At 45.1% G+C, this 26537-nt stretch overlaps 1 protein-coding gene across 3 annotated transcripts; it reads left to right on the top strand.

Annotated features, from left to right (window-relative positions):
* Positions 1–455: 455 nt before the first annotated feature.
* Positions 456–24720, top strand: GSK3A (glycogen synthase kinase 3 alpha). Of its 3 annotated transcripts, none has more exons than XM_069947873.1 (11): positions 456–525; positions 15827–16014; positions 18582–18665; positions 18783–18893; positions 18986–19116; positions 19340–19446; positions 20156–20253; positions 21012–21107; positions 21199–21385; positions 21494–21562; positions 22244–24720. In XM_069947873.1, the coding sequence occupies exons 1-11, from the start codon at positions 486–488 to the stop codon at positions 22306–22308; spliced, it is 1176 nt and encodes a 391-aa protein (XP_069803974.1). In that variant the 5' UTR covers positions 456–485; the 3' UTR covers positions 22309–24720. The 3 variants fall into 3 exon arrangements, with proteins under 3 accessions (XP_069803974.1, XP_069803975.1, XP_069803973.1); XM_069947874.1 differs by lacking the exon at positions 456–525 and adding an exon at positions 9964–10284 and having other exon boundaries at positions 21199–21381; XM_069947872.1 differs by lacking the exon at positions 456–525 and adding an exon at positions 9966–10284.
* The last annotated feature ends 1817 nt before the right edge of the window (positions 24721–26537 follow it).

The raw sequence follows: 26537 nt of genomic DNA, 5'->3' as shown, positions 1-26537 counted from the left end.
CATGTTTTTGTAGCGCTGGATAACCCCTTTAACCTAGGGTAACCCCTTAAATACAGCATATGACAGGGCAGTAAGATTCTCAGAACAGCATACCTATCATACACTCTACTGCAGTGTTGCCCAACCTGTGGCCCTGTCAGAGAACTACAACTCCCATCATGCCCAGTCAGCTGGAGGTCAGGACTGGGATTAATCTTTAGTATATGGCAAATTGATTTAACAATTGTAATAATGACTGGTGGCTACTAATCCCACGCAGTCTCTGATTTAAAAAGAGAAAAAACTTGGTGAACAGTATGAAGAGAAACGTCAACAAAATGTCTCCTCTGTTGGTGACAAACGCATAAAGCTCTTTACCTCTAGTGCCCGTCGCCTAGGTGACGTCATCGCATGTGTTTAGGGTCTGCGCGATGCATGATGGAACCTGTAGTTCTCATCGTCTACATAAAGCCCTGCCTAATGCACCCGGAAGAGGAACCGAGATCATGTACGTCCAAAAGAGATACCGGGGGAAGCGGCTACACCGTAAGTGTGATACCGCAGAGTTGTGCCGAGCCGGGCGTAGTGAGTGAGGGTGTAGCGCTGCTCTGCGGTAGCTGTATGATGAATGGCCTTCAGAGAGGTCACCGCTCTATGTTGGGTGTAGCAAGATGGAGGCCGTGGACTTCCGGGTGTACGTAGACACGTGCGGCAAGGGGTGTAGTAAGATGGTGGTGGTCTTTCTTTTGTTTTATAAGGAGAGAGGATGAAATGCCGGCTAATACATGTATTTAAAGGGATTCAACCCACATTTGAGGGGATTATGTGTATGTGCAGAAGTCTTACTGATTTACCACCAGAGGGCAGTGTTATCAATGGAAAAGTGGCAGTTGTCAATGGCAACCAGTCAAAATGTAGGAATCTGGGTGACACCAAGACCAGCACAGGGGGAAGGTGGCGCTAAGACTGATACTTAGGCCGTGTTCACACTTATGTCCTAATTTCTGTTGATTGGATAACACAGGATGAGACCTGTATGTGCCGGACACCAATGGTCCCTATTGATGATCATGGGGTCTATCAGGTTTACAATATTTTACAAAAGAAACACAGTATTATAGCTAGAACCGGTAATTGAGGCTCCTGACGCAGGTGTGAACAATGCCTTAAGGCCCTTTTACACAGATTATCTGACAGATTATCTACCAAAGATTTGAAGCCAAAACCAGGTACAGACTATAAACAGAGATCAGGTCATAAAGGAAAGACTGAGATTTCTTCTCTTTTCAAATCCAGTCCTGGCTTTGGCTTCAAATCTTTGGCAGATAATCTTTCTGTGTAAAAGGGCCCTTAGTGGTTTATCTGGACATGTGGTTCATGGTAGCCTCTGCACTGTGTACAGCCCCATCTATGGCTGGTAGGGGTCTCATTCCTGGGTGATAATAATGGGCAGAGTTCTTCAAAGATTCAATAACATGCTTGTATATACACTAGGGATGGGGAACCTCCAGCTCTTGCAAAACTACAATTCCCATCATGCCTGGACAGCCAAAGCTAAAGCTTTGGCTGTCCAGGCATGATGGGAATTGTAGTTTTGCAACAGCTTGAAGGTTGGAGGTTTCTCATTCCTGATATACACGATATCCCTAACAAGACTGAACCGCAGTACCAGGCACAACCACACTAGTATGTATGGCGCTATGCCTGTTATGTGTTCCGCTGAGAGGTGGTGGTTGGAGCCACAGATATGAGCACTTAAAGGGGTTGTCCTGCAAAATACTTTTTCTTTCAAATCAACTGGTGTCAGAAAGTTATAAAGATTTCTAATTTACTTCTATTAAAAAAATCTCAAGTCTTCCTATACTTATTAGCTACTATATGTCCTGCAGGAAATGTTTTATTCTCAGTCTGACACAGAGCTCTCTGCTGACACCTCTGGCCTCGATATCGGTTTTCTATGAATCCCCATAGAAAACCTCTCCTACTCTGGACAAATCCTGTCTCGGCCAGAGATGTCAGCAGAGAGCACTGTGTCTGACTGAAAATAAAATAAAACTTCCTGCAGGACATGCAGCAGCTGATAAGTATAGGAAGACTTGAGATTTTTTTTTTTTTTTTAATAGAAGTATATTACAAATCTATATAACTTTCTGACACCAGTTGATTTGAAAGAAAAGATTTTCGCTGGACAACCCCTTTAAAGCCTGGAAAACCCTTCTAGATGCTGCTGATCATCCAAGATTCATTTTCCAGAACTGGATACCCAGAACCTAGGGGGGCACTAGAATGTATTCTGTCCCCCAGGTCACATGACTAATCTCCGTACAGAGAGGCTGCAATAACGTGGCCATACTGTGTATAATATGTATACATGACTTATATGCTGGAGAGCTGCGTGCTAATGGCACTATGGCTATCTGGAGTTTCGTTTATATAGAGACTTGACCTGAGATTAGGATAGCTGACATAGTGACTATATCAGCCGGTCCTATGTGGGGTCACTCCTCATCTGTGGTTTCTGTTGATAAAACTTGGGTCACATTTTATTTTTCTAAGATTTTTTTTTTTTCTTCCTTGTTTCCTCATGACTGGCGTGCTTTGAAAGTTTTTCTTCTTTCAGTAATACTTATTATTACACATAGGGGGCAGTATTATATCAGTTATATTCATTTATATAGGGGGCACTATTATAGTATTTAGATTCCTTTATATAGGAGCAGTATTATATTAGGTATATTCTTGTATATAAGAGCAGTATTATAGTAGTTATATTCCAGTATATAGGAGCAGTATTTAGTAGTTATATTCTTGTATATAGGAGCAGTAATATAGTAGTTATATTCCTGTATATAGGGGCAGTATTATAGTAGTTATATTCTTGTATATAGGAGCAGTATTATAGTAGTTATAATCTTGTATATAGGGGCAGTATTATAGTAGTTATATTCCTGTATATAGGAGCAGTATTATAGTAGTTATAATCTTGTATATAGGGGCAGTATTATAGTATTTATATTCCTGTATATAGGAGGCAGTATTTTATAGTAGTTATATTCCTGTATATAGGAGGCAGTATTATAGTAGTTATATTCCTGTATATAGGAGGCAGTATTATAGTAGTTATATTCCTGTATATAGGAGGCAGTATTATAGTAGTTATATTCCTGTATATAGGAGGCAGTATTATAGTAGTTATATTCCTGTATATAGGAGGCAGTATTATAGTAGTTATATTCCTGTATATAGGAGGCAGTATTATAGTAGTTATATTCCTGTATATAGGAGGCAGTATTATAGTCTGTTTGCTGCAGCTATGGTGAGTGTAATACCTTATCCAAACTTGTGCTGCTTGGGGCGACCTTCTCCGCCGGCGGTGCCGGCGGGGTTCTGGTGTGGTGTTTTTGGGTCTGGTCCTGTGGCATGGGGGTTGCAGGGCCGTCCCATGGCCCCCGTTCCCTGGCTGTGCACGCCTGCGGGGTTGGTGGCCACTGACTGGCACGGTGTGGACTTAGTGTAGGGACCCATGTGTATCAGATACCGGCACGAGGTACATGGGGCAGTATGGCTTGATCAATTCATACACAAAATTAATTATCAGCCATAGATGGGATGTGCAGCCGTTCCATTCTCTCCAGTTCGTGTTTTTCAGTTCTCCCTATCTGAACAGCTCGCACTCCTTTATAAGACCCACATAACCAAAATTAGCAGGATATGCCTGTGCTCAAATGTCTGGACCCTATGTCTTCCCCATTCTGTGAGAGCAGCAATGGTAAGTGTAATACCATATCCAGACTTGTGTCGTTTGGGGGCAGCCTTCCCCGCTGGTGGTGCTGGCTGGGTTTTGGTGGGGCTTTTTGGGTCTGGTCCTGTGACATTGGGGTTGCAGGGCCATTCCATGGCCTCCCTTCCCTGCATGTGCACGCTTTGCGGGGTTGGCGGTCGCTGACCGACACGGTGTGGAGTTAGTGTAGGGACCCGTGTGGACCAGAGGACCTGCGCGGTGGTACACGGGGCAATATGGCTTGATCAATTCATATACAGACACTCTGGTGTTGATTTTTAATATAGGCCTAGCGGCATTAGTATCAGCCATAGATGGGATGTGCAGCCGTTCCATTCTCTCCAGTTCGTGTATTATAGTAGTTATATTCCTGTATATAGGAGACAGTATTATAGTAGTTATATTCCTGTATATAGGAGCAGTATTATAGTAGTTATATTCCTGTATATAGGAGCAGTATTATAGTAGTTATATTCCTGTATATAGGAGCAGTATTATAGTAGTTATATTCTTGTATATAGGAGCAGTATTATAGTAGTTATATTCTTGTATATAGGAGCAGTATTATAGTAGTTATATTCTTGTATATAGGAGCAGTATTATAGTAGTTATATTCCTGTATATAGGAGCAGTATTGTAGTAGTTATATTCCTGTATATAGGAGACAGTATTATAGTAGTTATATTCCTGTATATAGGAGGCAGTACTATAGTAGTTATAATATTACACATGAGTAGCAGTATTATAGTAGTTACACAGTTGATTCACATTATGACAAGCATTTTATATCCAAAGTTACCACTGTGTGCAGCACATAAAACTAGATGGACTGGGAGTGACTTGATAAGGCCGATAATTGCTTGGTGTAATAGCTCATGCTGAAAGGCAATGATCAGCCGACGTACACAATGTTAAATGATCATTGTCTTTCAGCATGTTCTAAAATCACCATGACTATAGTGGCGGTCTACATGTTAATAGACCACCGCTCTCTTCTATGGGCATCCCCCCGTGACATGCACCCTCCTCTCCATTTGTGTGTGTGTGTGTAATAGCACAGACAGCGAGGAGGGAGCGAGCACTGATCTGACAGGTCTGCGCTCGCTTCCTCCTGTAGATTGGGCACTGCCCTGTACCGTGCAGCTTCTGGTTGTCAGGTCGTGGCTTTGCTGTTACCAGTTTAGTTTGCTCAAGAATTAAGATTACATGATTATCTGTAAAGTCCAGACCATTGTGATGGCTGAGAGCTTTGCATCATGGGACATCAGGGATTGTATTGTGTGTGGAGGGAACAATGGCCGGTTTGACAATGATAGGTGATGGGATTATACAGGTAATGGGTGACTGAGTGAACGCTTTGCAGGGAATCTTATCATTAAGAGATTAATATGAGGACTGGGATTTGACAACTAATCCTTGAGGCCAATAGTTTTGTATGGGTGTGATTAGGCTGAGAAGCATGTACTAAACCAGCAATACAGCAATTCCAACCAGTGTCTAACTGATGTGCAACTACAACTCCCAGCAAGTCCCTATGGCCTACAGCTTATAGGGCAGCGTTCCCCAACCAATAGCTCTCCAGCTGTTGTGAAACTCCAGCTCCATCATACAGGAGTGTCATTCAGCATTTCTCCAGCAGATGTCAGCACTGAGCAATAATGTCTAACACACCATTGTATCCCATCTACTGTATGTCTGAGGCCGCCTACACTGTTTCACAGGCTTCTGCTTTGTTAAATAGTCTGGGTGCAGGTAAGCCTGATTGAATGGACAGTTACCTTACCAGCAGAATAGTGAGTGCAGCTCTGGGGTATAATACAGGATGTAATTCAGGATCAGTGCAGGATCAGTAATGTAATGTATGTACACAGTGACCCCACCAGCAGAATAGTGAGTGCAGCTCTGGAGTATAATACAGGATGTAACTCAGGATCAGTACAGGATCAGTAATGTAATGTATGTACACAGTAACCCCACCAGCAGGATAGTGAGTGCAGCTCTGGAGTATAATACAGGATGTAACTCAGGATCAGTAATGTATGTACACAGTGACCCCACCAGCAGAATAGTGAGTGCAGCTCTGGGGTATAATACAGGATGTAACTCAGGATCAGTAATGTATGTACACAGTGACCCCACCAGCAGAATAGTGAGTGCAGCTCTGGAGTATAATACAGGATGTAACTCAGGATCAGTAATGTAATGTATGTACACAGTGACTCCACCAGCAGGATAGTGAGTGCAGCTCTGGAGTATAATACAGGATGTAATTCAGGATCAGTGCAGGATCAGTAATGTAATGTATGTACACAGTGACTCCACCAGCAGGATAGTGAGTGCAGCTCTGGAGTATAAGGGTACCGATGTCCTTACAGCCCATGTTTAAACTTTATAAATTACCTGTCTATGCTGCAGGGCTCCTCTTGGTCTGTGCTTCTGCCCGGGTGCCGCACACTCCAGCTTTAGAGCGGCCTGTCTCAGCTGACAGGCCGCTTAGCCAATCACTAGCCGCAGCGGTCCCAGCCAGTGATTGGCTGAGCGACCTGTCAGCTGAGACAGGCCGCTCTGAAGCTGGAGTGCGCGGCACCCGGGGAGAAGCACAGAACAAGAGGAGCCCTGCAGCCTGGATAGGTAATGTATTCTTCTTTGCTAATCGTCAGCGCCGCCCGCGCACCGCTATTACACGTAGCGATGCATGGTCAGCACCCAACAATTATAGGTCAGAACCTATATCAACGATCAGCTGATGACAACGATCATCGGCTGATAGTTGTCTTTGTTACACGGGACGATAATCGGCCGGTAAGGGCCGATTATCGTTCCGTGTAATAGTACCCTAATACAGGATGCAACTCAGGATCAGTAATGTATGTACACAGTGACTCCACCAGCAGAATAGTGAGTGCAGCTCTGCAGTATAATACAGGATGTTACTCGGGATAAGTAATGTAATGTATGTACACAGTGACCCCACCAGCAGAATAGTGAGTGCAGCTCTGCAGTATAATACAGGATGTTACTCGGGATAAGTAATGTAATGTATGTACACAGTGACCTCACCAGCAGAATAGTGAGTGCAGCTCTGGACTATAATACAGGATGTAACTCAGGATCAGTACAGGATCAGTAATGTAATGTATGTACACAGTGACCCCACCAGCAGAATAGTGAGTGCAGCTCTGCAGTATAATACAGGATGTTACTCGGGATAAGTAATGTAATGTATGTACACAGTGACCTCACCAGCAGAATAGTGAGTGCAGCTCTGGACTATAATACAGGATGTAACTTAGGATCAGTACAGGATCAGTAATGCAGCTCTGTAGGATAAGACTATAACTGTTGACGGTAACGGTAATTGTTACCAGATGAGTAATATATTGGGGCCCTATGTTTCTGTATATAGAGTGCAGAATGCTGCTCAGAGGGTATACAGGAGTATCTTATTGTTGTAGATAACAGCTGTGATATTTATTAGAATGAAAGGAAGTGAAACAGGAAATAAAGAGGGGAAGATGTCTGTAAGAAGTGGTCGGAAATACCGCTGTACAGACATCACACAATGACAATTGTTTAGGTTTGGTTCACCTCTTCCGCCAAATCCCCCTTGAGCACTGGAGAGGCTCCTGATTGTAGCTGGGTGTGCGGTGAGATAGGATGTGCGAGCCTCCATACCACCTGCTGATGTGCAGTGATAGAGCTCCGAACCAGAGGGTTTCCTTACAGCTGTCACAGAGGTAGGGTCCTATTACACTGAGCAATTTTTAACGATTAACGATTAACGACTAACGATAAATGATCACAAACGATATTGTTTATCGTCAACCTGAAATCGTTCACCATATTACACAGAACGATGGTCGTTAGTTATGATCGTTACTATGATCGTTATTGTGATCGTTACTATGATCGTTTATTCCTTCTGATCCCAGAAAAACGATTAACAATGTGCAATTACACTGAATGATTAGTGAAAAAACGCGGAACATGAGCAAACGACCGTGGAATTACAGCGAACGATTAGCGATAATTTAACGATTAACGACATATGAACGATTTTTCGATCGTTGCCTGCAATTACACAGTACGATTATCGTTTAAATTTGAACGATTTAACGATTTTTCGCACGATAATCGTCCCGTGTAATAGGGCCCGTAGTCACGGAAAATGACAACCTAGAAAGTTAAAGGGAAACTGGTGTGAAAGGTCTTTTGTAATAAGGACGCCTTTAGTTAACCCTTAGGGCCCTATTCCACGGGAAGATTATCGTTCGCATAATTGTTAACGATAAACGATCGCTATTGCGAAAGACCTGAGATCGTTCACCCATTTACATGGAAAGATAATCGTTACTTATGATCGTTCTTGCGGTTGTCTTGTCGTAGCTATTGCGTTTGTCACTACTGCGAACGACGGAGCGACTTCTTATTCAATGCGAACGAAAAAAATAGGTCCAGGTCTTATTAAACGATCAACGATTTCTCGTTCGGTCGTTAACTGCTATTCAGACGAACGATTATCGTTTATATTTGAATGATTTAACGATAATCGTCCGGTGGAATAGGACCCTAAAGAATAAGCCAAAATTCCAGTTGGAATCCCTTTTGCCGACTCCGCTTGGAATTCCACCTGCCTCAGCGCCTCAATGTCAGCTCTTTGAGCAAAGGCGCCCTATACCTTAGGGCCAGTTCACACTGAGTAAACACGGCGCAATTCCGCGGCGGAGCTTTCCGCTGCGGAATCCTGTCGTGCTCGGTGTCCTGCTTTTGAGTGGATGGGAGAGCGCACCTGTCCGCTGCCGCCGCACTCCGCTCGAACAATGAACATGTTCATTCTTTGAGTGGAGAGGAGAGGAAGCGGACGAGCATGCGCTCTCCCATTCGCTCAAAGCAGGACACGGAGCATGGCGGAATTGCGCAGTGTTTACTCAGTGTGAACTGGCCCTTACGCTGAGGCAGGTGGAAGTCCGAGTGGAGGATTCCGCTTGGAATTTTGGGGCTGATTTCTCAGTGTGAACTGACCCTAAATCTTGCTTCCCTTTAATTAGAATTATGGGACTTAAAGGGGTAATCCTCTCTTGTGCTATGGCCGTTTTATCTGTAGCGGTGGTGCAGGATTCTGAGTCACCTGACCGGGAGGGCGCTGTAGTACCTTCACCTCCATCAGGAAGGACAAGCAGAGCTAAACACTGAAGGCACTAGAGCACTCACCTAAGCACTGTAACCCCATCAAGCTGCTGATCGGCAGGGGGGACAGGAGTCGGACCCTCTGTATTCTGGTATTAATCAGTTTTGTACTGTTTGATTACCCCTTTAAGGCTCCTCAAATATCGAGAACTGAAACGAAACACGTCCGCTCTCTTACAAAACCAGTGCCACCCCTGTCTTCAGGTTGTGTGTAGTATTACAACTCTGCTCCTTTAATTTCTATAGAACTGAGCTGCAATACCGCACACAAACTGGTGGCAATAGTGGCGCCGTTTCCAGCTGAGGACACACTTATTGGTATTGCTGTATATCTGGGATGGGGAACCTTTGGCCCTCCAGCTGTTGCAAAACTACAATTCCCATCATGCCTGGACAGCCGAAGCTTCGCTTCGGCTGTCCAGGCATGATGGGAATTGTAGTTTTGCAACAGCTGGAGGGCCAAAGGTTCCCTATCCCTGCTGTACATGGACAGTGTCAGCCATTACTTAGAGGGATGTCCAGTCCTAACCAGTTTCTCTCAGTAAAGTGAGTGGGAAACCTATTTGTGCTGAGGAGCTTCCCTCTCTGCTGTCTAAACCAGTTTAAGCCGGGTTTTTAATGGCAGTATTGTTTCCCGCGTTTCCTTTATTACTCTTCCGCCCAAAGCCACAATGGCGCCATTGGTCCCGCCCACCTCATACGTGGGCGTCACGCCCATTTCCTTTTGAGCCTTGCCGAAACTTGTTTCAAGCATCGCTGGAATTTTTTTTTTTTTTTTTTTTAATAGTTCTTTGTCTGCCGCAATGTCTTCTGGGTCTTGTAGTTAATTCATTTCCGCTATGACGTTTTCCCGGCATGCACGACGCTTGCGGACGTTCTCAATCTCCCCCCCTCCCAAAGCACTCTGGGATTTGTAGTTTCCATTTGTCACCTCTACAGTCGTCTCCTGAGCGTACGTGCACTCGGGCTCCCGACGTGCTTTGCGCTGAAGTCTCCTTTCTTCCTCCCCGCCGCGGGGCACGCCGGGTAGTGTGGTCCTGGGAGGTGTTTCCTGTGATTGGTGGGAAGCAAGCTACGGACTCGGTTTCCCAGAGAGCTTTAGGAAGCGGCCTGGAGCCCCGGGGGCTGAGTGTGTGTGGCGGCCGCGGGGAGGGAGCCGCCGAGCCCGGCCACCATTCAGCGTTTGTACGCTTCGCTCCTCAGCATGAGCGGCGTCAACCGGACCCGGAGCGACGTCTTCGGTGACCAAGTTCCGTCTGGAGCTAATAAGGGTCCCGGAGGAGCTACGGGGGGCGCCTCCTCTGTGCCTGCGGGCTTCAGCGCCATCAAACTGGGCAGTGAGTATGTGAGGCTGGGGAGGGGGAGAACATGGCGGCGGGGCTCGGAGCTCCAGGGGCCTCGGCTGTCTCCTGTGTATTATAGTGTCATGGTGTACCACGTGACGTGTGGAATAACCTTATAATAGCCTGGAGATTATAATCCTAGTCCTTGGCCCTGCCTGGAGGTGGGCGCTGGGCATTGGCAGGCTGCCCTTATATCACCGGCTTTATCGATGGATTATAACTCGCCGTCCGTTATACGTATCGGTTATATACTGGGTGACCATTTTTTTTTTTTTTTTATATTTACAAAAAAATATTACCTAAGGGTGCGTTCACACCTACAGGATCCGCAGCAGATCTGATGCGGTGTTCAGTTATTTAAATGAAATCTGCTGCCGATCCGGTACATACCCTCAAGGATCATAAGGCCCCGACCCTCGTGACCCATACTGTGCCCCCCCCTGTGTAGATGGAGTGGTGGTCACACGTGAGCGGCTGCTCCATTTAAAGGGGTTATCCAGCGCTACAGAAACATGGCTGCTTTCTTCCAGATGCGGTTTGCATTAAAGCTCCATTCAGTTCTATGGGATGGTGTATAGCAAAACCTGCACCCAAACGGGAGACTAGAGCGGTGCTGTCTCTGGAAGAAAGCGGACGTGTTTTTGTACCCCTTTAATAGCTCTGCGTCGGACAAAGGTGGCCAAGAGCTGTATTATTCAGCAGTTCTCATGTGACTCGTGAATGAATGGGGCGACGGCACACGAGTCTGACTCATTTAGGGGGCCCCACTGACTAGACAGTCGTTACTAGACGCTTGTTCTATATAGGAAATCCCCCTGTAGGGTATGTTCACACGTACCAGATCTGCAGCAGATTTCATCTAAATAACTGAACACAGCATCAAATCTGCTGCGGATCCTGTACGTGTGAACGCACCCTTAGGGTGCGTTCACACATACAGGATCTGCAGCAGATTTGATGGCGCAGATTGAAAGCAAATCAATTCTAGGCCATCAAATCTGCTGCCGATCCTGTACGTGTAAACACACCCTTGGGGTACGTTCACATTTACCAGATCCGCTGCGTTAAATAACTGAACACCGCATTCAGATCTGCTGCGGATCCTGTAGGTGTGAACGCACCCTTAAGCAGTTGGTATCCTCCAGGATTTAAAGGGGTTATCCAAAAACATGGCCACTTTCCCCCCTCTCTTGTCTTCAGATTGGGTGGGGTTTCAAACTCCGTTCCATTGAAGTAAATGGAGCTTAATTGCAAACCGCACCTGAACTGGAGACAACAGTAGGGGGAAATGGCCATGTTTTTGTAGCGCTGGATAACCCCTTTAAGATGTTACATAAATGCCACAGTGTAATAGGAAAAGGTCCAATTTCTAATATTTCTTTGATATTTTAAAGGGCAACTCAGAATGTATTTCTATTTAAAGATCTCCAGCCTTCCAATACTTATCAGCTGCTGTATGTCCTACATATCTATGTCTGTCTGTGACTGATCAGTACTGGAAGACTGGAGATTTTTTTAAATTGCTTTGAAAAAGAAAAAATTCAGAGTTTCCCATTTAGTAAAGGGGGTCTCCCCTCTGGCGATAAGAGGGGCTGAGATATACCTCTAATGATGTATAGCAGTGGTCTCCAGCCTGGGTCTTCCCCAAACCACAACTCCCATCATGCTGGCTGTTGGGTTATGTTAGGGAAATGGGCTGAAGACGACTGATACCAGAAGGGAAATTTCTTATATTATAAAAAATATATTATTTTATATTTTTTTCCAAGTTTTTCTTTCCTCTTTGGACTGGTCGGGTTTTCCTATTCTCCAGCATTGGACGCCGTTCATGGTCTAAATCCTGATGGGACACAACTTAGTGTGAACATAGCTCTACCATGGATGACCAGATGGGACCTCAATACAATCCCGGCCTTGAGCATTATATATAGGAGTAATAAGGGGGTTCTCTTATAGATCCTGCCGCTCCAGTCACTCTGTAGACGGCTGTATGTGCCAGTGGCCTTCTATCCACTCACTTTGTGACACGATAAATGTTGAGATTAAAAATCAAACAAACATAATTGGTGTGACTATCAATTCCTTCCATACTTGTTATCTCTTCAGTCTTCTTCCCCCAGTTCTGAGCTGCTGCTTTCTGCCGAAAACACCAAAAACTGTTTGTGAGCTTTTTTTTCCCCTCTGTCTCCCTCCTCCCCCCTCCCTTCTGAGACAGCTGATGTAAACAAGTCCCTGGGAGGCTGTATCTGCAACTTTGTAGCTTCTTTGTACTGCTGTAATCACAGTGAGTTCGGCAGCAACTTAATCCTCCCAACATTACAAAAAAGCTACAATGTTGCTGATAGTCAGTCGGGACTTTAAATCGGTTTTATGGGGGGGGGAGACAGAGAGAGAAGCTCACACACAGATTTTTGTGTCTTCAGCGGAAAGCAGCAGCTGAGAACTGGAGGAAGAAGACTGAATAGATAAGTATGGAATTTATTAGTCTTTCCATGGGCAGCAACATATCTGAAGTTATGTTTTAGTGAAATACCCCTTTAAATAGGTATTGTCATGTCATAAAGTGATGCTGGGATACACAGTTGTGGGGGTCTGAGCTCGGGGACCCCTCCTTTTCCATCCAGGGTATAAAGAGGCTGGTGTATAATAGTGTATGCTGTAGGCATCAGAGCGCTGTTGCTGTACTATGCCAGTGCTGACCCCCCTGATCATAGTGATGGGAATCCCTTTTAAATAACTTTTTAAGTTTGGCAACCAACAGGGACTATACAAAACACTAATAGTAAGACATGGCCGCTCAGCGTAGAGAGGAGGTGGGGCACCGGCCATGGGTCACTACATGCTGTGTACATATGACCCTAATGCAATTGGAGTCAAGCCTAAACTTTGCTCTCTGTTGCTGTTGTAATGACCCCTAGCCGTGTAGTGCAGGGGTAGGGAACCTTGGCTCTCCAGCTGTTGCAAAACTACAACTCCCATCATGCCTGGACAGCCAAAGCGTTAGCTTTGGCTGTCCAGGCATGATGGGAGTTGTAGTTTTGCAACAGCTGGAGAGCCAAGGTTCCCTACCCCATGTGGTATAGCACCCAGCTGTTTCTGTATCTCCCATAGAGTAGTACACAATGGCAACTAAGGCCGTAGCTGTTACCCTCCACTGAGGGTATAATACCCCTGAGACCCAGCGTGTGGCAGGACGTGGCCCATATAAAGCGGTGACCATGAAATCGGAGCCCTATGGGGGTGATGTATGGGTGCTGTATTACATCTCTATACAACATCCTTAGACTTGCGCTGTATTTTTAGTATGATCGGATATGCAGGCCGGATTGTTTGCAGTCCTTGTAGTGATAGGAATAAGTCGCCCCCTGCGTCTTCACGTTACTGCTATTCCAGGAAAGGTAAGGGACGCGGGATGGATAGAGATGGGGGGCTAGTCTTCCCCTACGGCCGGGCGTGTGTTGTCGGGATCGCCGTGTGACTTCCCATCCGGAGATCTCACCTCAATTATTTTCTTTCATCACTTCTCCTATTTTATTTTCGGCCGGAGATATTTATAAAACTTGCTCCGCCGCAGGCTATGCTGAGGGAGGGAGCAGCTTGGGTTATGCAAAGGTAGATTGTTTCCTAAAGATGGATCCCGTCCAAGAAGATTAAAAGAGCAATAAATAGGATCAGGAGGCCTTCGTGTTCTACCATTGGGGAAATGACAGGAGGGACCACTTTATCTCACCTTATCCCCCCACCAAGGAAAAAATAAGTCTCGGGATAAGTTGCCCCCATCATTCCCAATGGTTCTGCATTCAAATGTACCGTAATCCATTGCATCACATATGGTACTGATCCTGTATCTTCCAGAGCAGTATCACAGAGCCGACCTCTCTGCGGAAAGCTTATTGTGAATTATGATTGCAGCTTTGGAGTAAGGATGTAACTCCGGATCAGTAATGTATGTACACAGTGACCTCACCAGCAGAATAGTGAGTGCAGCTCTTGGGTATAATACAGGATGTAACTCAGGATCAGTAATGTATGTACACAGTGACCTCGCCAGCAGAATAGTGAGTACAGCTCTGGAGTATAATACAGGATGTAACTCCGGATCAGTACAGGATCAGTAATGTATGTACACAGTGACCCCACCAGCAGAATAGTAAGTGCAGCTCTGGGGTATAATACAGGATGTAACTCAGGATCAGTAATGTATGTACACAGTGACCCCACCAGCAGAATAGTGAGTGCAGCTCTGGAGTATAATACAGGATGTAACTCCGGATCAGTACAGGATCAGTAATGTATGTACACAGTGACCCCACCATCAGAATAGTGAGTGCAGCTCTGGAGTATAATACAGTATGTAACTTAGGATCAGTAATGTATGTACACAGTGACCTCACCAGCAGAATAGTGAATGCAGCGCTGGGGTATAATACAGGATGTAACTCAGGATCAGTAATGTAATGTATGTACACAGTGATCTCACCAGCAGAATAGTGAGCGCAGCTCTGGAGAATAATACAGGATGTAACTCAGGATCTGTACTGGATAAGTAATTTAATGTATGTACAGTGACCCCACCAGCAGAATAGTGAGCGCAGCTCTGCAGTATAAGGCCAGGTTCACACTGTGCAAACAACCCCCGGTATTTGTGAAATAACAGCCGTTGTGTGTACAACTACGGCCGTTGTTATGAAATACGGCCATTGTTTTTACATTGTGTGAACCTGACCTAATACAGGATGTAACTCAAACAGTATTGGGTAATAAAAGGCATTTGCAAAGTGATTAAAGTGTCACTATGATTTGTAAAAACTTCTGACAGGTCAGAAGTGTGTATCTGTGGGGGTCTGGGTGCTGAGACCCCCCACCGATCGCTACAACGAACATGCGTTGTGCCCCTTCATCTCCATATAACTGCAGTTTACTAAATTATAATTCAACTGGAAGGTCCATAGGCTCCCATCATAATTCTGTATACTGCTCCATATAGCGTAGATGAGGCTTGTGCTGCTGACCGCTTCTGCCCCTTTATTCTAGTGATCGGTGGGGATCTCGGCACCCAGACCCTGACTGATACACAATTTTGACATGTCAGAATTTTTTACAAATAGTTACACTTTAAAGTTTGTTCACTGGTAGACATATCCTTTTAAATGTATCTGATCCTTTTAAATGTATCTGTACCTTTTTGCTCATTGTTAGTCATCCTCATAATTTTCCTTAAAGGACAACTCCAGCGAAAAATTTATTTCCAATCAACTAAAAGTTCCAGAGATTTGTAATCTACTTCTATTAAAAAATCTCCAATCTTCCAGTACTTATCATCTGCTGTATGTCATAGACAAAGATATGTAGGTCATACAGAAGCTGATAAGTACTGGAAAACTTGATATTTTTAAAAGAAGTAAATTACAAATATCTAGCACTTTCTGACACCAGTTGATTTGAAAGAAATAAAATGTTCTTCTGGAGTTGCCCTATTCATGAGTGGGCGACCCCGATGACGTTCCTTATTTTTAAATTTCTTTCTGTTTCCCAGGAGACAATGGAAAAGTGACCACGGTTGTGGCCACTCCTGGTCAGGGGCCGGATCGTCCGCAGGAAGTGTCCTACACAGACATCAAAGTCATTGGTAATGGCTCCTTCGGAGTGGTGTACCAGGCGCGGCTGGTGGACTGTGGAGAAATGGTGGCCATAAAGAAAGTCCTGCAGGACAAGAGATTTAAGGTACCTCCAAACTCATTATCTTTTATGTAAATGGACTATGCTGAAACAGTACCATGTGAGATCATTACAGACCCATAGATGCTTGATATACTTTAATGGTTATCTAACACTACAAAAACATGGCCACTTTCTTCCAGAGACAGCACCACTCTTGTCTCCAGTTTGGATGCAGGTTTTGTAACTCTGTTCCATTGAAGTGAATGGAGCTTAATTGCAAACCGCACCTGAACTGGAGGCGAGAGTCGTGTTGTTTCTTAAAGAAAGTGGCCATGTTTTTGTAGCATTGGATAACCCCTTTAAAGGGGTCATCCACTACTACACAAACATGGCCACTTCCTTCCAGAGACAGCTCCACTCTTGTCTCCAGTTCAGGTGTAGTTTGCAATTAAGGTCCATTTACTTCAATGGAACTGAGTTACAAAACCTGCACCCAAACTGGAGACAAGAGTGGTGCTGTCTCTGGAAGAAAGTGGCCATGTTTTTGTAGTGCTGGATAACCCCTTTAAAGGGAACCTGTCACCCCCCATGCCGGGGTGACAGGCTCCCGACCCCCCGCTACAGCCCCCTATACTCTGATCCCGCCGGGTCCCGCTTCTGGATCCGGTCGGGTCACGGAGATCTCAGCCGCAGCAGCCCGGCGCGCGCGAGTCCAACGTACATAGAGAATGACAGGAGAGTCCAGCGCTCCGTCATTCTCTGAGCGTTGGACTCATGTCTCAGCGCACACGCCGGGCTGCTGCGGCTGAGATCTCCGTGACCCGACCGGATCCAGAAGCGGGATCAGGTGAGTATAGGGGGCTGTAGCGGGGGGTCCGGGAGCCTGTCATCCTGGCACAGGGGGTGACAGGTTCCCTTTAAGCAACCTGTGATCCTATATGGACCTGTAGGGTGACAGGTTCCCTTTAAGCAACCTGTGATCCTATATGGACCTGTAGGCTATGGGCACTGATCTGTGCTGTACATAGACCTCATGCACAGGGCTTTAGTTACTCCCTGATACAGTGATCTGGATATCCTGAAAGTTATTGGAGCAGCATTAGACATCAATAGTTCTCTCCTGTCTTTTCCATCTCATACACTTGTATGTTCAGCGCACATCAATGTATTTCTTATATTCATGGCTCCACATGGGCCAAGTAGAAGAAGCAGAGGCTCATGTGACTGAACAGGTTCTGTAGGTGAAAGCAGAAGGAAATTGTGTTCAGTGCAGAACAATGGTCTTTTTATTCTGAATTGGTGATGCAACACTATCAAGTACAGAGAGGGGGACGTTCATGCCCTGTAACTACACAACCGATCCCAGTGTAGGGTGTTCTCTCACATTGCAGGCACTAGTGGTGGCCGTACATCACTTGAGCAGAACATTTTCGCCTTCCCCTGTTGCTCACCTGGCACGTCGTGTACACACCTCCATGTGGAGCGCTCAGGCGTTTCAGAGATTTGGCAGGAAGCTGTGAAATTTGTAACCTAATCACAGAATGTAACACTTAATACAAGGGCTAGAGACTTGCTTAAAGGGGATATATACAGTCAGCCGGGTCTGAGTTGTTTCTGATATCATATGGAACACGCAGTGGGATGTAGGTTGGCAAATACTATATACAGTAAAACACTCCCAGAATATGCAGTGGGAACATGGGAGTATATTAGATGGCTGTGTGGACCTGAAGTAAAAGTCATGCAGTACAGAGCCAGGTTATCATGTAATTATATCTGAATAGGCTTTAGGTTCTGGACAACATGCGTGCAATAGCAAAGAACTTAATACCTACTAACTATGGAAACTCCCAACACAGTCGCTGTGGGAAATTACTTAAAGGGGTACTCCGGGGCCAACTTTCTTTGAAACAGAGCTCCGCTGACAGAAGTCTGGTGTCACTGTGCCATCCTCGTCTTTAGAGGCAGCGCTGTGCTGTACGGCACAGCGCCATGTCTGAAGAGGTGGGCAGCTGTGGCAGAACCACAACTACCAGGATGGGGTCTGTTTTGCAACAGCTAGGGCGTCATGGGTTACAGACCACTCATTTACAGAATAAACTAGGTCGATGAGCTTAAAGGGGTTATCCAGCGCTACATAAACCTGGCCGCTTTCTTCCAGACACCCCCCCACACACACACAACACTCTTGTCTCCAGCTTGAGTGCAGGTTTTGCTGCTCAGTTCCATTGAAGTGAATGGAGCTTAATTGCAAACTGCACCTGAACTGGAGACAAGAGTCGTGTTGTCTCTGAAAGGAAGTGGCCATGTTTTTGTAGCACTGGATAACCCCTTTAATGGCACTTCAGTCATTGTATTTTATTCAGTTTATTGGTGGGAGTGCTGGGAGGAGGATAAGACTTCAGAGTCCCAATAAACCCTTTTTAAATTGGGGCTTGGCACAGAGGTTTTCTACTGTTAAAGTAAAATTCATTTTAATAGGGCATTATGGGATCCTATTACTGCCAAATTATCAGATCATAGATTTATAAATTTTTCTATGTCACTTCACCCCTGTGATCTATCTGATCAGATTATCTCTATTTAAAAGATATAAAGCAAAAAAAAAAAATATCTTTTTGTCTTTTCAGAATCGTGAACTTCAGATTATGCGCAGACTGGATCATTGTAACATCGTGCGTCTGCGATACTTCTTCTACTCCAGCGGAGAGAAGGTCAGCCTCCCTCACCGATATTATAGTTTTTATCGTATTTTAACAATGCTATTGCAGGAGCCTCGCTAGATTCATGTGGCAAAGACTCAACACTGTTTTTCTTGTCTGTCCCTACAGAAGGATGAAGTTTATTTAAACTTGGTCCTGGATTTTGTCCCAGAAACAGTGTATCGCGTCGCACGGCACTTTGCAAAAGCCAAATCCACGCTGCCGTCCATCTATGTGAAGGTGAGGATTTTGGGTCTGGAGAGTAGCGGGGGGGAAGGAGGGGATACTTATTATGTTCACGGAATAAGCCCAGTTCTGTTTCCACCACATAGGTGTACATGTATCAGCTATTCCGAAGCTTGGCTTATATCCATTCTCAAGGCGTCTGCCACAGGGACATAAAACCACAGAATCTGCTGGTGGATCCTGACACAGCTGTGCTGAAGCTATGTGACTTTGGCAGGTATGTATAATAGACCAAGGGTAGGGGACCTTGGCTCTTCAGCTGTTGCAAAGTTACAACTCCCATCATGGCTGGACAGCTAAAGCTTTGGCTGTCCAGGTATAATGGGAGTTGTAGTTTTGAAGCTGCTGGAGAGCCAAGGTTCTCTACCCCTGCCATAGACTGTGTCTGTGCATTGGTTGCATCATACAGTGCAGAGCTTTACTGTCACTACTTATTACAGCGCAAAACAACTGGTACGAGGAGAGCCGAATGTTTCCTATATTTGTTCTCGCTATTACAGAGCTCCTGAGCTCATATTCGGAGCCACGGATTATACTGCAAACATTGGTAAGTTATAAGTATTCTAATGTAGTGTACATCTACACGAATGGATCTAGAGCTGAGTTATTGTGACAACTCTAATCTAGGGTTATGCAAAAGATTTGACATGCCCTTGCAGCACAGAATGGCATATAAAAGTTCTGATCACATGTGGTCAGTGTTCAGACCCCCACTGATCTTTAGATATAACTGCGAGAAGCACCCTGCTGAGCATTTCACTCAGACGTGAGAGGAGCTCCATAGACTTAAATTGGAGGAAATAAATATATTACAGGGTGCTGGGGAAAGAAGCGTTCAGCTGCTTAGTTGTTAGTGCCCGTCCACACTACGGATTATGCACGGAGATTCTGCCGGATAACCGCTGTCCGTGGACTCTACACCCAATCCCTCTTTCTATGTCTTTGAATGGGAGGGCTCGGAGTGCCCCCACTCAAAGAATTGACGTATCAATTCTTTGAGCGGAGGCACACAAGCCCTCCCGTTCAAAGACCTAGCAGGAGGGATTCGGCGTGGAGTCCGCAGGCGGAGGTTCCCTGCCGAATCCATAGTGTGAACGGGCCCTTAATATCTACCTTGGACTGGAAACGCCTATGCAGTCTTCATGACTTTTTTTTTTGAATTATTATTACTTTTTTGTATTATCATTATTATTATCCTCATTCTCATCATCATCATCATCATCATTATTATCTTTTATATTTTTCTTTTGTTCCAGACATCTGGTCAGCAGGTTGCGTTCTTGCAGAGCTTCTCCTGGGTCAGCCCATCTTTCCTGGGGACAGTGGTGTTGACCAGTTGGTGGAAATCATAAAGGTGAGCTCCCCCGCTGGGTGGGTCAATCTTTGTGGCCTTTGTTGTGGTTTATTGACTTAGGAAATGCGAACATTGTGAATGACTCCTTAGAATTACTGATTGATTTCTCACCTGCTACAAATCAATGAACAATTGTGCAGAGAATGGGGACAAGGTGTTTTTTTTTCTTTTCTTTTTTTTTTTCTTTGTCTCTGCAATAGCCGAGTAGGGTATCGCCTATAGTCGGCTGATGAGTTAAAACTTCACAAAGCTATGTGTAAAACTTCACAAAGCTCTGTGTAAAGTAAGCTTGGCTGGAGTACCCCTTTTTAAAGAAGTGGTTTACAAAAAATTACTACCGCCCCCTCCCGGTAGGGGTTAGCATGTATAGTCACCGCAGCCGATCAGTGTGCTGCGGTGCGGCCTTGTTGCGGTCCTGCTGCTTCGTTCAAATCCAGTGTGCACTCGCGACAGCCTCCGCCGTGACTCCTCTCCTGTGATTGACCCTGGAAGTCACGCGCTTCCATAGAGAATGCATTGAAGCGCGTGACTTCCAGCATTCAATCGCAGGAGAGGAGTCACAGCGGAGACTGACGTGAGCGCACGCCGGATTTGAAAGGCGCCGCAGGACACTAATCAGCTGCGGTGAGTATACGTGCCAGTGCCTACGGGGGGGAGGGGGGGCAATAATAATTTTTTGTGAACTGCTTCTTTAAGGTTAGCCTGGTTGAATATCTGTACTTGTGACTAAATAATGTCATACATCTGACCACCTGCAGGTGTTAGGAACTCCCACACGGGAACAAATCCGAGAGATGAACCCAAACTACACAGAATTTAAATTCCCACAAATTAAAGCACATCCCTGGACAAAGGTAAGGAGTGACATTTTATCCTAGTGATCTCTTAGTATGGTCATTGCTGGTATCCTCTTCTCTCATTGTTCTCCTCTCTCTTCATGGACAGGTCTTTAAGCCCCGCACCTCCCCAGAAGCCATCACATTGTGCAGTCGGCTTCTGGAATACACCCCAGACACCCGCCTTTCCCCCCTACAAGCCTGTGCACACTCCTTCTTTGACGAACTTCGTGACCCTAACACACGTCTCCCGAGTGGCAGGGAGTTGCCTCCCATCTTCAATTTCAGCTCTGTAGGTGAGAGTCTGGTGCAGTGATACATTGACTGTGCTGGGAGTTTGGCTGATGGTTGTGACGTGTGGATGTGTCTTGTGGTTTTTGTAAATGTTTGTCACTTGTTTGCAGAGCTCTCCATTGAGCCCTCGTTGAACACCGTCCTCATACCTCCTCACCTGCAGCAGACTCACTTGCACGGTAGGTAACTTGATGAGGCAAGGAGTGGCCTGTTGCTGGCGCTATGAGCAAAACAACAGTAATTTCTGTTTTGTGAAAGGCCAAACGCTCTGCATTTGACTCTTGGTGGCTGGAGAAGATGGATACAGCTACTATGTAATGCATATGGCTGCATCCCTGGTTTCCAGGCAGCCCTAGTGCTGTATCAATCTTCTCCAGCCACTGTTGCAGAGCGTTTGGCGTTTCACAGAATGGAATTTACTGTAATTTCACTCATCTGTATTCCTAAACTCTCTTGCTCCTAGGGGTATATAATGTAAGCAGCCGGTTACCACTTATTACATAAGTCGGGGTCATTGACTTCAGCCATGTCAGTGTTGATGCATTTAGAGTGAAAATGTTCAGGGCCTGCTTAAAGGGACACTGTAAAACTTACTGTATTATGCCTTGTGCAGGGTTCTAGGGGGTTGGCATGACTTTGTAGAGGTTCTGTGATCTGTTTCCTGCACCAGGTGTAACACAGTATATTGGCAGAGATCAGGACGGGTGATTCGCTTGTGCAGCTCGATTAAGACTAAAGAGCTTCCTCTGGAGACATGCTTGCTTCTCTCTCATATTGTGTTGCTTTTGATGTTCTTGTATTGTTGAATGTAACAGATTTATTTATTTTTCATGCTCTAATCTTCTCTTCCTGTCCTATAGGTGAAGGGAGAACTGGATCAGACAGACTCAAAACCAGCGACGTAGCAGAGTTGAACACCTCCTGAGGAGCGGTTCTGGCCCCCCTTCCCCGGCCCATCCTTCAGTGCTCTTCTTCTTCTCCTTTTTTCCCAGCTGACATCTTACACTTGTTGTGTGGGAGATGAGCTTGGTTCATGGGGATCCAGTTTCTTCTCTTCAGCTCCGGTCACTGACTTTTTCGATGGCTCTTGCTGGTCATCCTTAGATGGGTTTTAATCCTCCCTTCCCCATCTCAAGTTTAATGATCAGAAGTCATGGATCCCTCTACCCGCACAGAAACGAACTGCCTGTAGCACTGTAGAGCGCTGCTCTGGATACCTCCCAAGCATTGATGTGAAGGTCTAGGCCTCCTGCCCGACCCTCCTCTGGACATCATAGTACTGCTATCGTTCTCCCTGACAGGTTTCTTGCAGACTCTGATCTTGATGTAAAGTGTTTTGGTTTTTGAACTGGGCAAAGGTGCAAACTCATTTCTTCCCCAACTGTTATTTTATTTCACATCGTCATTGCGAAACGGAACAAAACCCGCTCATCCTAGGATCCTCCATGAAGGGTGTGGATAGCGTAAGGCTCCCCCTAATGTAGCAGCTCCAGCATAGACCTTAGTCTACAAGCCAGTCGTGTATGGAGCCTCTTGTCTTCATGTGCTGGGTATATGTAGGCTTTGAAACCACTTAATACTTGACTCCTTTGTGCTGCTCTTTAAGAGGCGAGGGGGTAAATGATGGGGACGCAACCTCAGAACCTCGCTGTGGTGTCTTCATTTGACCTGCAGCTATTACCTTCTACTGCACCACATTGGCAGGTAACGTCTAGATACAGAGCCTGCTCTGTGACGTCCCATATTGATGTACACACTGAAGCGAGTGGGGCCACATGAGTGGTTGAATCTTGTATCTTTTTGTGCATAGGTCTATATAATCTGTGGCCATATTGACTGCTTTGCCACTACTACTCCCAGCAGGTCATGTCAGTGAATGGAGACAGCAAATATATTTAGTATGGGTGTAGCGCAACCTACTTCATGAAAGATGGACCACACGGCAGTGTATATGAGCCCTAAAGTGAAGCCAGGTCCATTCCTTTCATCTATTACTGCACTCTCCTCCCTTTGTCTGACCAGGTATATATATATATGTCACCCATGTAGGCTTTTATTCTCTAGAGATGGTACCAGGGTGTGATCATCAGCCGCTATGAGGAAGAGCTTGTGCTGTTGGATATTAGACCATTTTAAGTGGTCTCTTATCTTTTTTTCCCTCTCCAAATAGCCTAAAAAAACCCTTCTATAATATAATGTCCCATCGGGTAGCTGATATTAATAGCTTTTGGTGATCTTGGTATTTTATGATGATTTTTAACCTGTAATTCTAAGCCTGTGGGGGCGGGTGATGCCAGAGAGAACCCAGCATGCAATTATTGGTAGGAGATCGGGATTAGATGGTGACAGGCAGGCATCATGCTATAAAATAACATGGCTACTTCTGGAAACCGCGCCAATCTTATACGTAAACTTGGTATAGCAGTGCAGCCCTATTCTATGGATTGAGCTGCAATATCACACACAGTCTATGAGCAAGGGTGGTGCTGTTCCTGGAAGAAAGGAAGTGTTTTTTTTTGTTTTTGTTTTTTTCTGTAATTCCACACAATCCTTTTTAACGTGGCGTTTTTATTGTAGAGCTGGAAAGTAAGTGCACCCATTGGTTAGGTAGGATCTGATCTGAATCTTTGCCCAAAAACTTTTGTCTCTTCGTCCCTGGGCAGCGTACAACCATCGTCGGCTCTGTCCTTTACTGTGTGTCACATTCTAGTTAGAGCAGCAGTAGTCTGTCATGGATTATCCTGGTGTGGCACTAGGGGTATGTCACTTGTCCCCATCACACCCCAGTAGAATTTTAGACTTTTTTTTTAATTATTATTATTGTATACCAACACAATAACTTAAATCAATGTAATTTTTTTTTTCTCCCCATTCCCAATTCTTTTGGGTCCCATCTCAGAATTTGTGCCCGGGCCTTTTATTTTCTCTTTGTAAATATATATATTTCCGCATACTACAAATTCTTGTATCTGAGAAGATGTAGCTGTTGATTTCTTTGTAAATATGTTCATTTGTTTTATTTTATTTTTTTTTCTTAATGAAGATGTTGAGTCCACCTTGATTTATTTTTATTTTTTTTTTCCCCCTCTTCCCAATTTCAACCATTTTTAGCCTTTTTTTTTTTTTTTTTTTCCTCCCCTGCCTCAAAAGCAATCCCCTGCCCCTTCCCTTTTTAATTCCTGTTTTAGAATCGAGACGTGAATACTGTATTGTTGTAGAAGCAAAACAAAAAGCCAGGACGTAGTTTGGTAGAAGCCCGGCCTCCTGTCTCTGGGCTGCTGTGGTTTCTGGAAATGTACAGCAATCTTCAATAAATTATTGGCATGAAGACGTTTCACTTCTGTTCTTCATCGTGACTTTCTTCAGTGTCTGCTTATTGTCTTCATTATAGCTACTGCTGCTGAATGTAAAGGAAGACTGATCAAAAGACTAAGGGCAGCCTGGCACATGAAGAATGATATCATTGCTAGGATTCACGAAGGGGCTGAAGATTCCCTGTCTGTCTGCCGCCTTTCTCTCCTCGGCAGCAAGGACAGGAATCACTGGTGTACCTTTTAAAGGGGTATTCTGGTAAAAATCTTTTTCTTTCAAATCAATTTGTTTAAGAAAGTTATGTAATTTGCTTCTATTTAAAGGGGAACTATCAGCAGGTTAGATGAATGTAACCTGCTGATAGCTCCCTATAGCGCCTGGGACGATGAGGTCTGTGTCCTAACTTCCTTCTCGGCACCAGTCCCGCTCTGTTAGTCAGTGTAATCATTGGCTGGGAGCACCATTAGGAGCACTGCCCCAACCCCACAGCATCATCCGGCCTGTCCAAGCTGTGTGTGTGCTCCTAACAGTGCACCCGGCCAATTAACAGTGCGGGACTGGCCCAGAGAAGGAAGTTAAGACACATACCTCATCGTCCCAGGCGCTATAGGGAGCTATCAGGTTAGATCTAACTGCTGATAGTTCCCTCTAAAAATCTTAAGTCTTCTCATACTTATCAGCTGCTGTATGTCCTGCAGTAAGTGTTGGATTCTCTCCAGTCTTGAGGCTATGTTCACACTACTTAAATTAACGGCTGTTGTTTTCACCCGGCCGGACGTGTGCGCCTGAAACTACAGCCGTAGAATTATGCTTCCTAGCTTGTTTCCGAGCGGGATGAAACAAATCATTTATTTGGAATACTGTGCCCAGCCCAATAAACCACCCATTTTTTTAAATTTCAAAATAAAGTTCAATTTTGCAGAAATATTCCGTGCGCGGCCGCATTGAAATCCACAGCTGTAGTTGGAACATTACCGGACGGAAATAAATGACATGTTCATTTTTCACGGAGCCGTGAAAACAACGGCCGTTGTCTGATGCGTAGTGTGCATTGTACGACCGTAGTTAGTATATATTGCAGCCAAGGCATAAACCTCAAAACTAAGGCTGTAGTTTTGCGGTTCGGACTACGGCCCTAGTTTTACGGTTCAGACTACGGCCGTAGTTTTACGGTTCGGACTACGGCCGTAGTTTTACGTAGTGTGAACATAGCCTAGTGTGAACATAGCCTGACAGTGTTCTCTGCAGCCACCTCTGTCTTGGACAGGAACTGTCCAGAGCAGCGGCAAATCCTCATATACAACCTCTCCTACTCTGGACAGATCCTGACATGGACAGAGGTGGCAGCAGAGAGCAGTGTCAGACTGGGAAGAATACACCACTTCCTGCAGGACATACAGCAGATGATAAGTATGGGAAGACTTGAGAATTTTTTTTATTTGACGGAGCTTTTTGCCGGAGTACCCCTTTATTAGTCATATGATCTTCACCAGCCTGTGGAGAGAGCAATATTTTTGGCAGTTTTGGTTGCCAGGGAGTCGTGCATAGGTGCTTAAACCAAATTTAGAGGGAAGTCCTATCCAATAATATAATTGTATTGTTTGAGGCTGGTAACAGGAATGAAGCAGGGACAACTTCATTCATAAGAATTGGGAGTGTAGATGTACGCTTCCTGACATTTCCTCCTTGTCAACTTGCACCTCAGATCTTGGAATATGATTACAGTGGTACCTTGGTTTAAGAGTAACTTGGTTTAAGAGCGTTTTGCAAGAAGAGCTCACAGTTTTTCAAAATTGTGACTTGGTTTAAGAGCATTGCTTTGATTTAAGAGCTCCCTGTACT

The sequence above is a fragment of the Dendropsophus ebraccatus genome, chromosome 12 (assembly GCF_027789765.1).
Source record: "Dendropsophus ebraccatus isolate aDenEbr1 chromosome 12, aDenEbr1.pat, whole genome shotgun sequence".
Taxonomy (NCBI): domain Eukaryota; kingdom Metazoa; phylum Chordata; class Amphibia; order Anura; family Hylidae; genus Dendropsophus; species Dendropsophus ebraccatus.
This window is presented reverse-complemented; position numbering and strand designations above follow the sequence as displayed.

Bases quoted from the DNA above. Each gene is read 5' to 3' on its own strand.
- GSK3A (XM_069947872.1), top strand. From the start codon at position 10,152: ATGAGCGGCGTCAACCGGACCCGGAGCGACGTCTTCGGTGACCAAGTT. The intron at 21,386-21,493 runs GTGAGAGTCTGG...ACTTGTTTGCAG, and splicing joins CTTCAATTTCAGCTCTGTAG to AGCTCTCCATTGAGCCCTCG. The intron at 21,563-22,243 runs GTAGGTAACTTG...CCTGTCCTATAG, and splicing joins GCAGCAGACTCACTTGCACG to GTGAAGGGAGAACTGGATCA.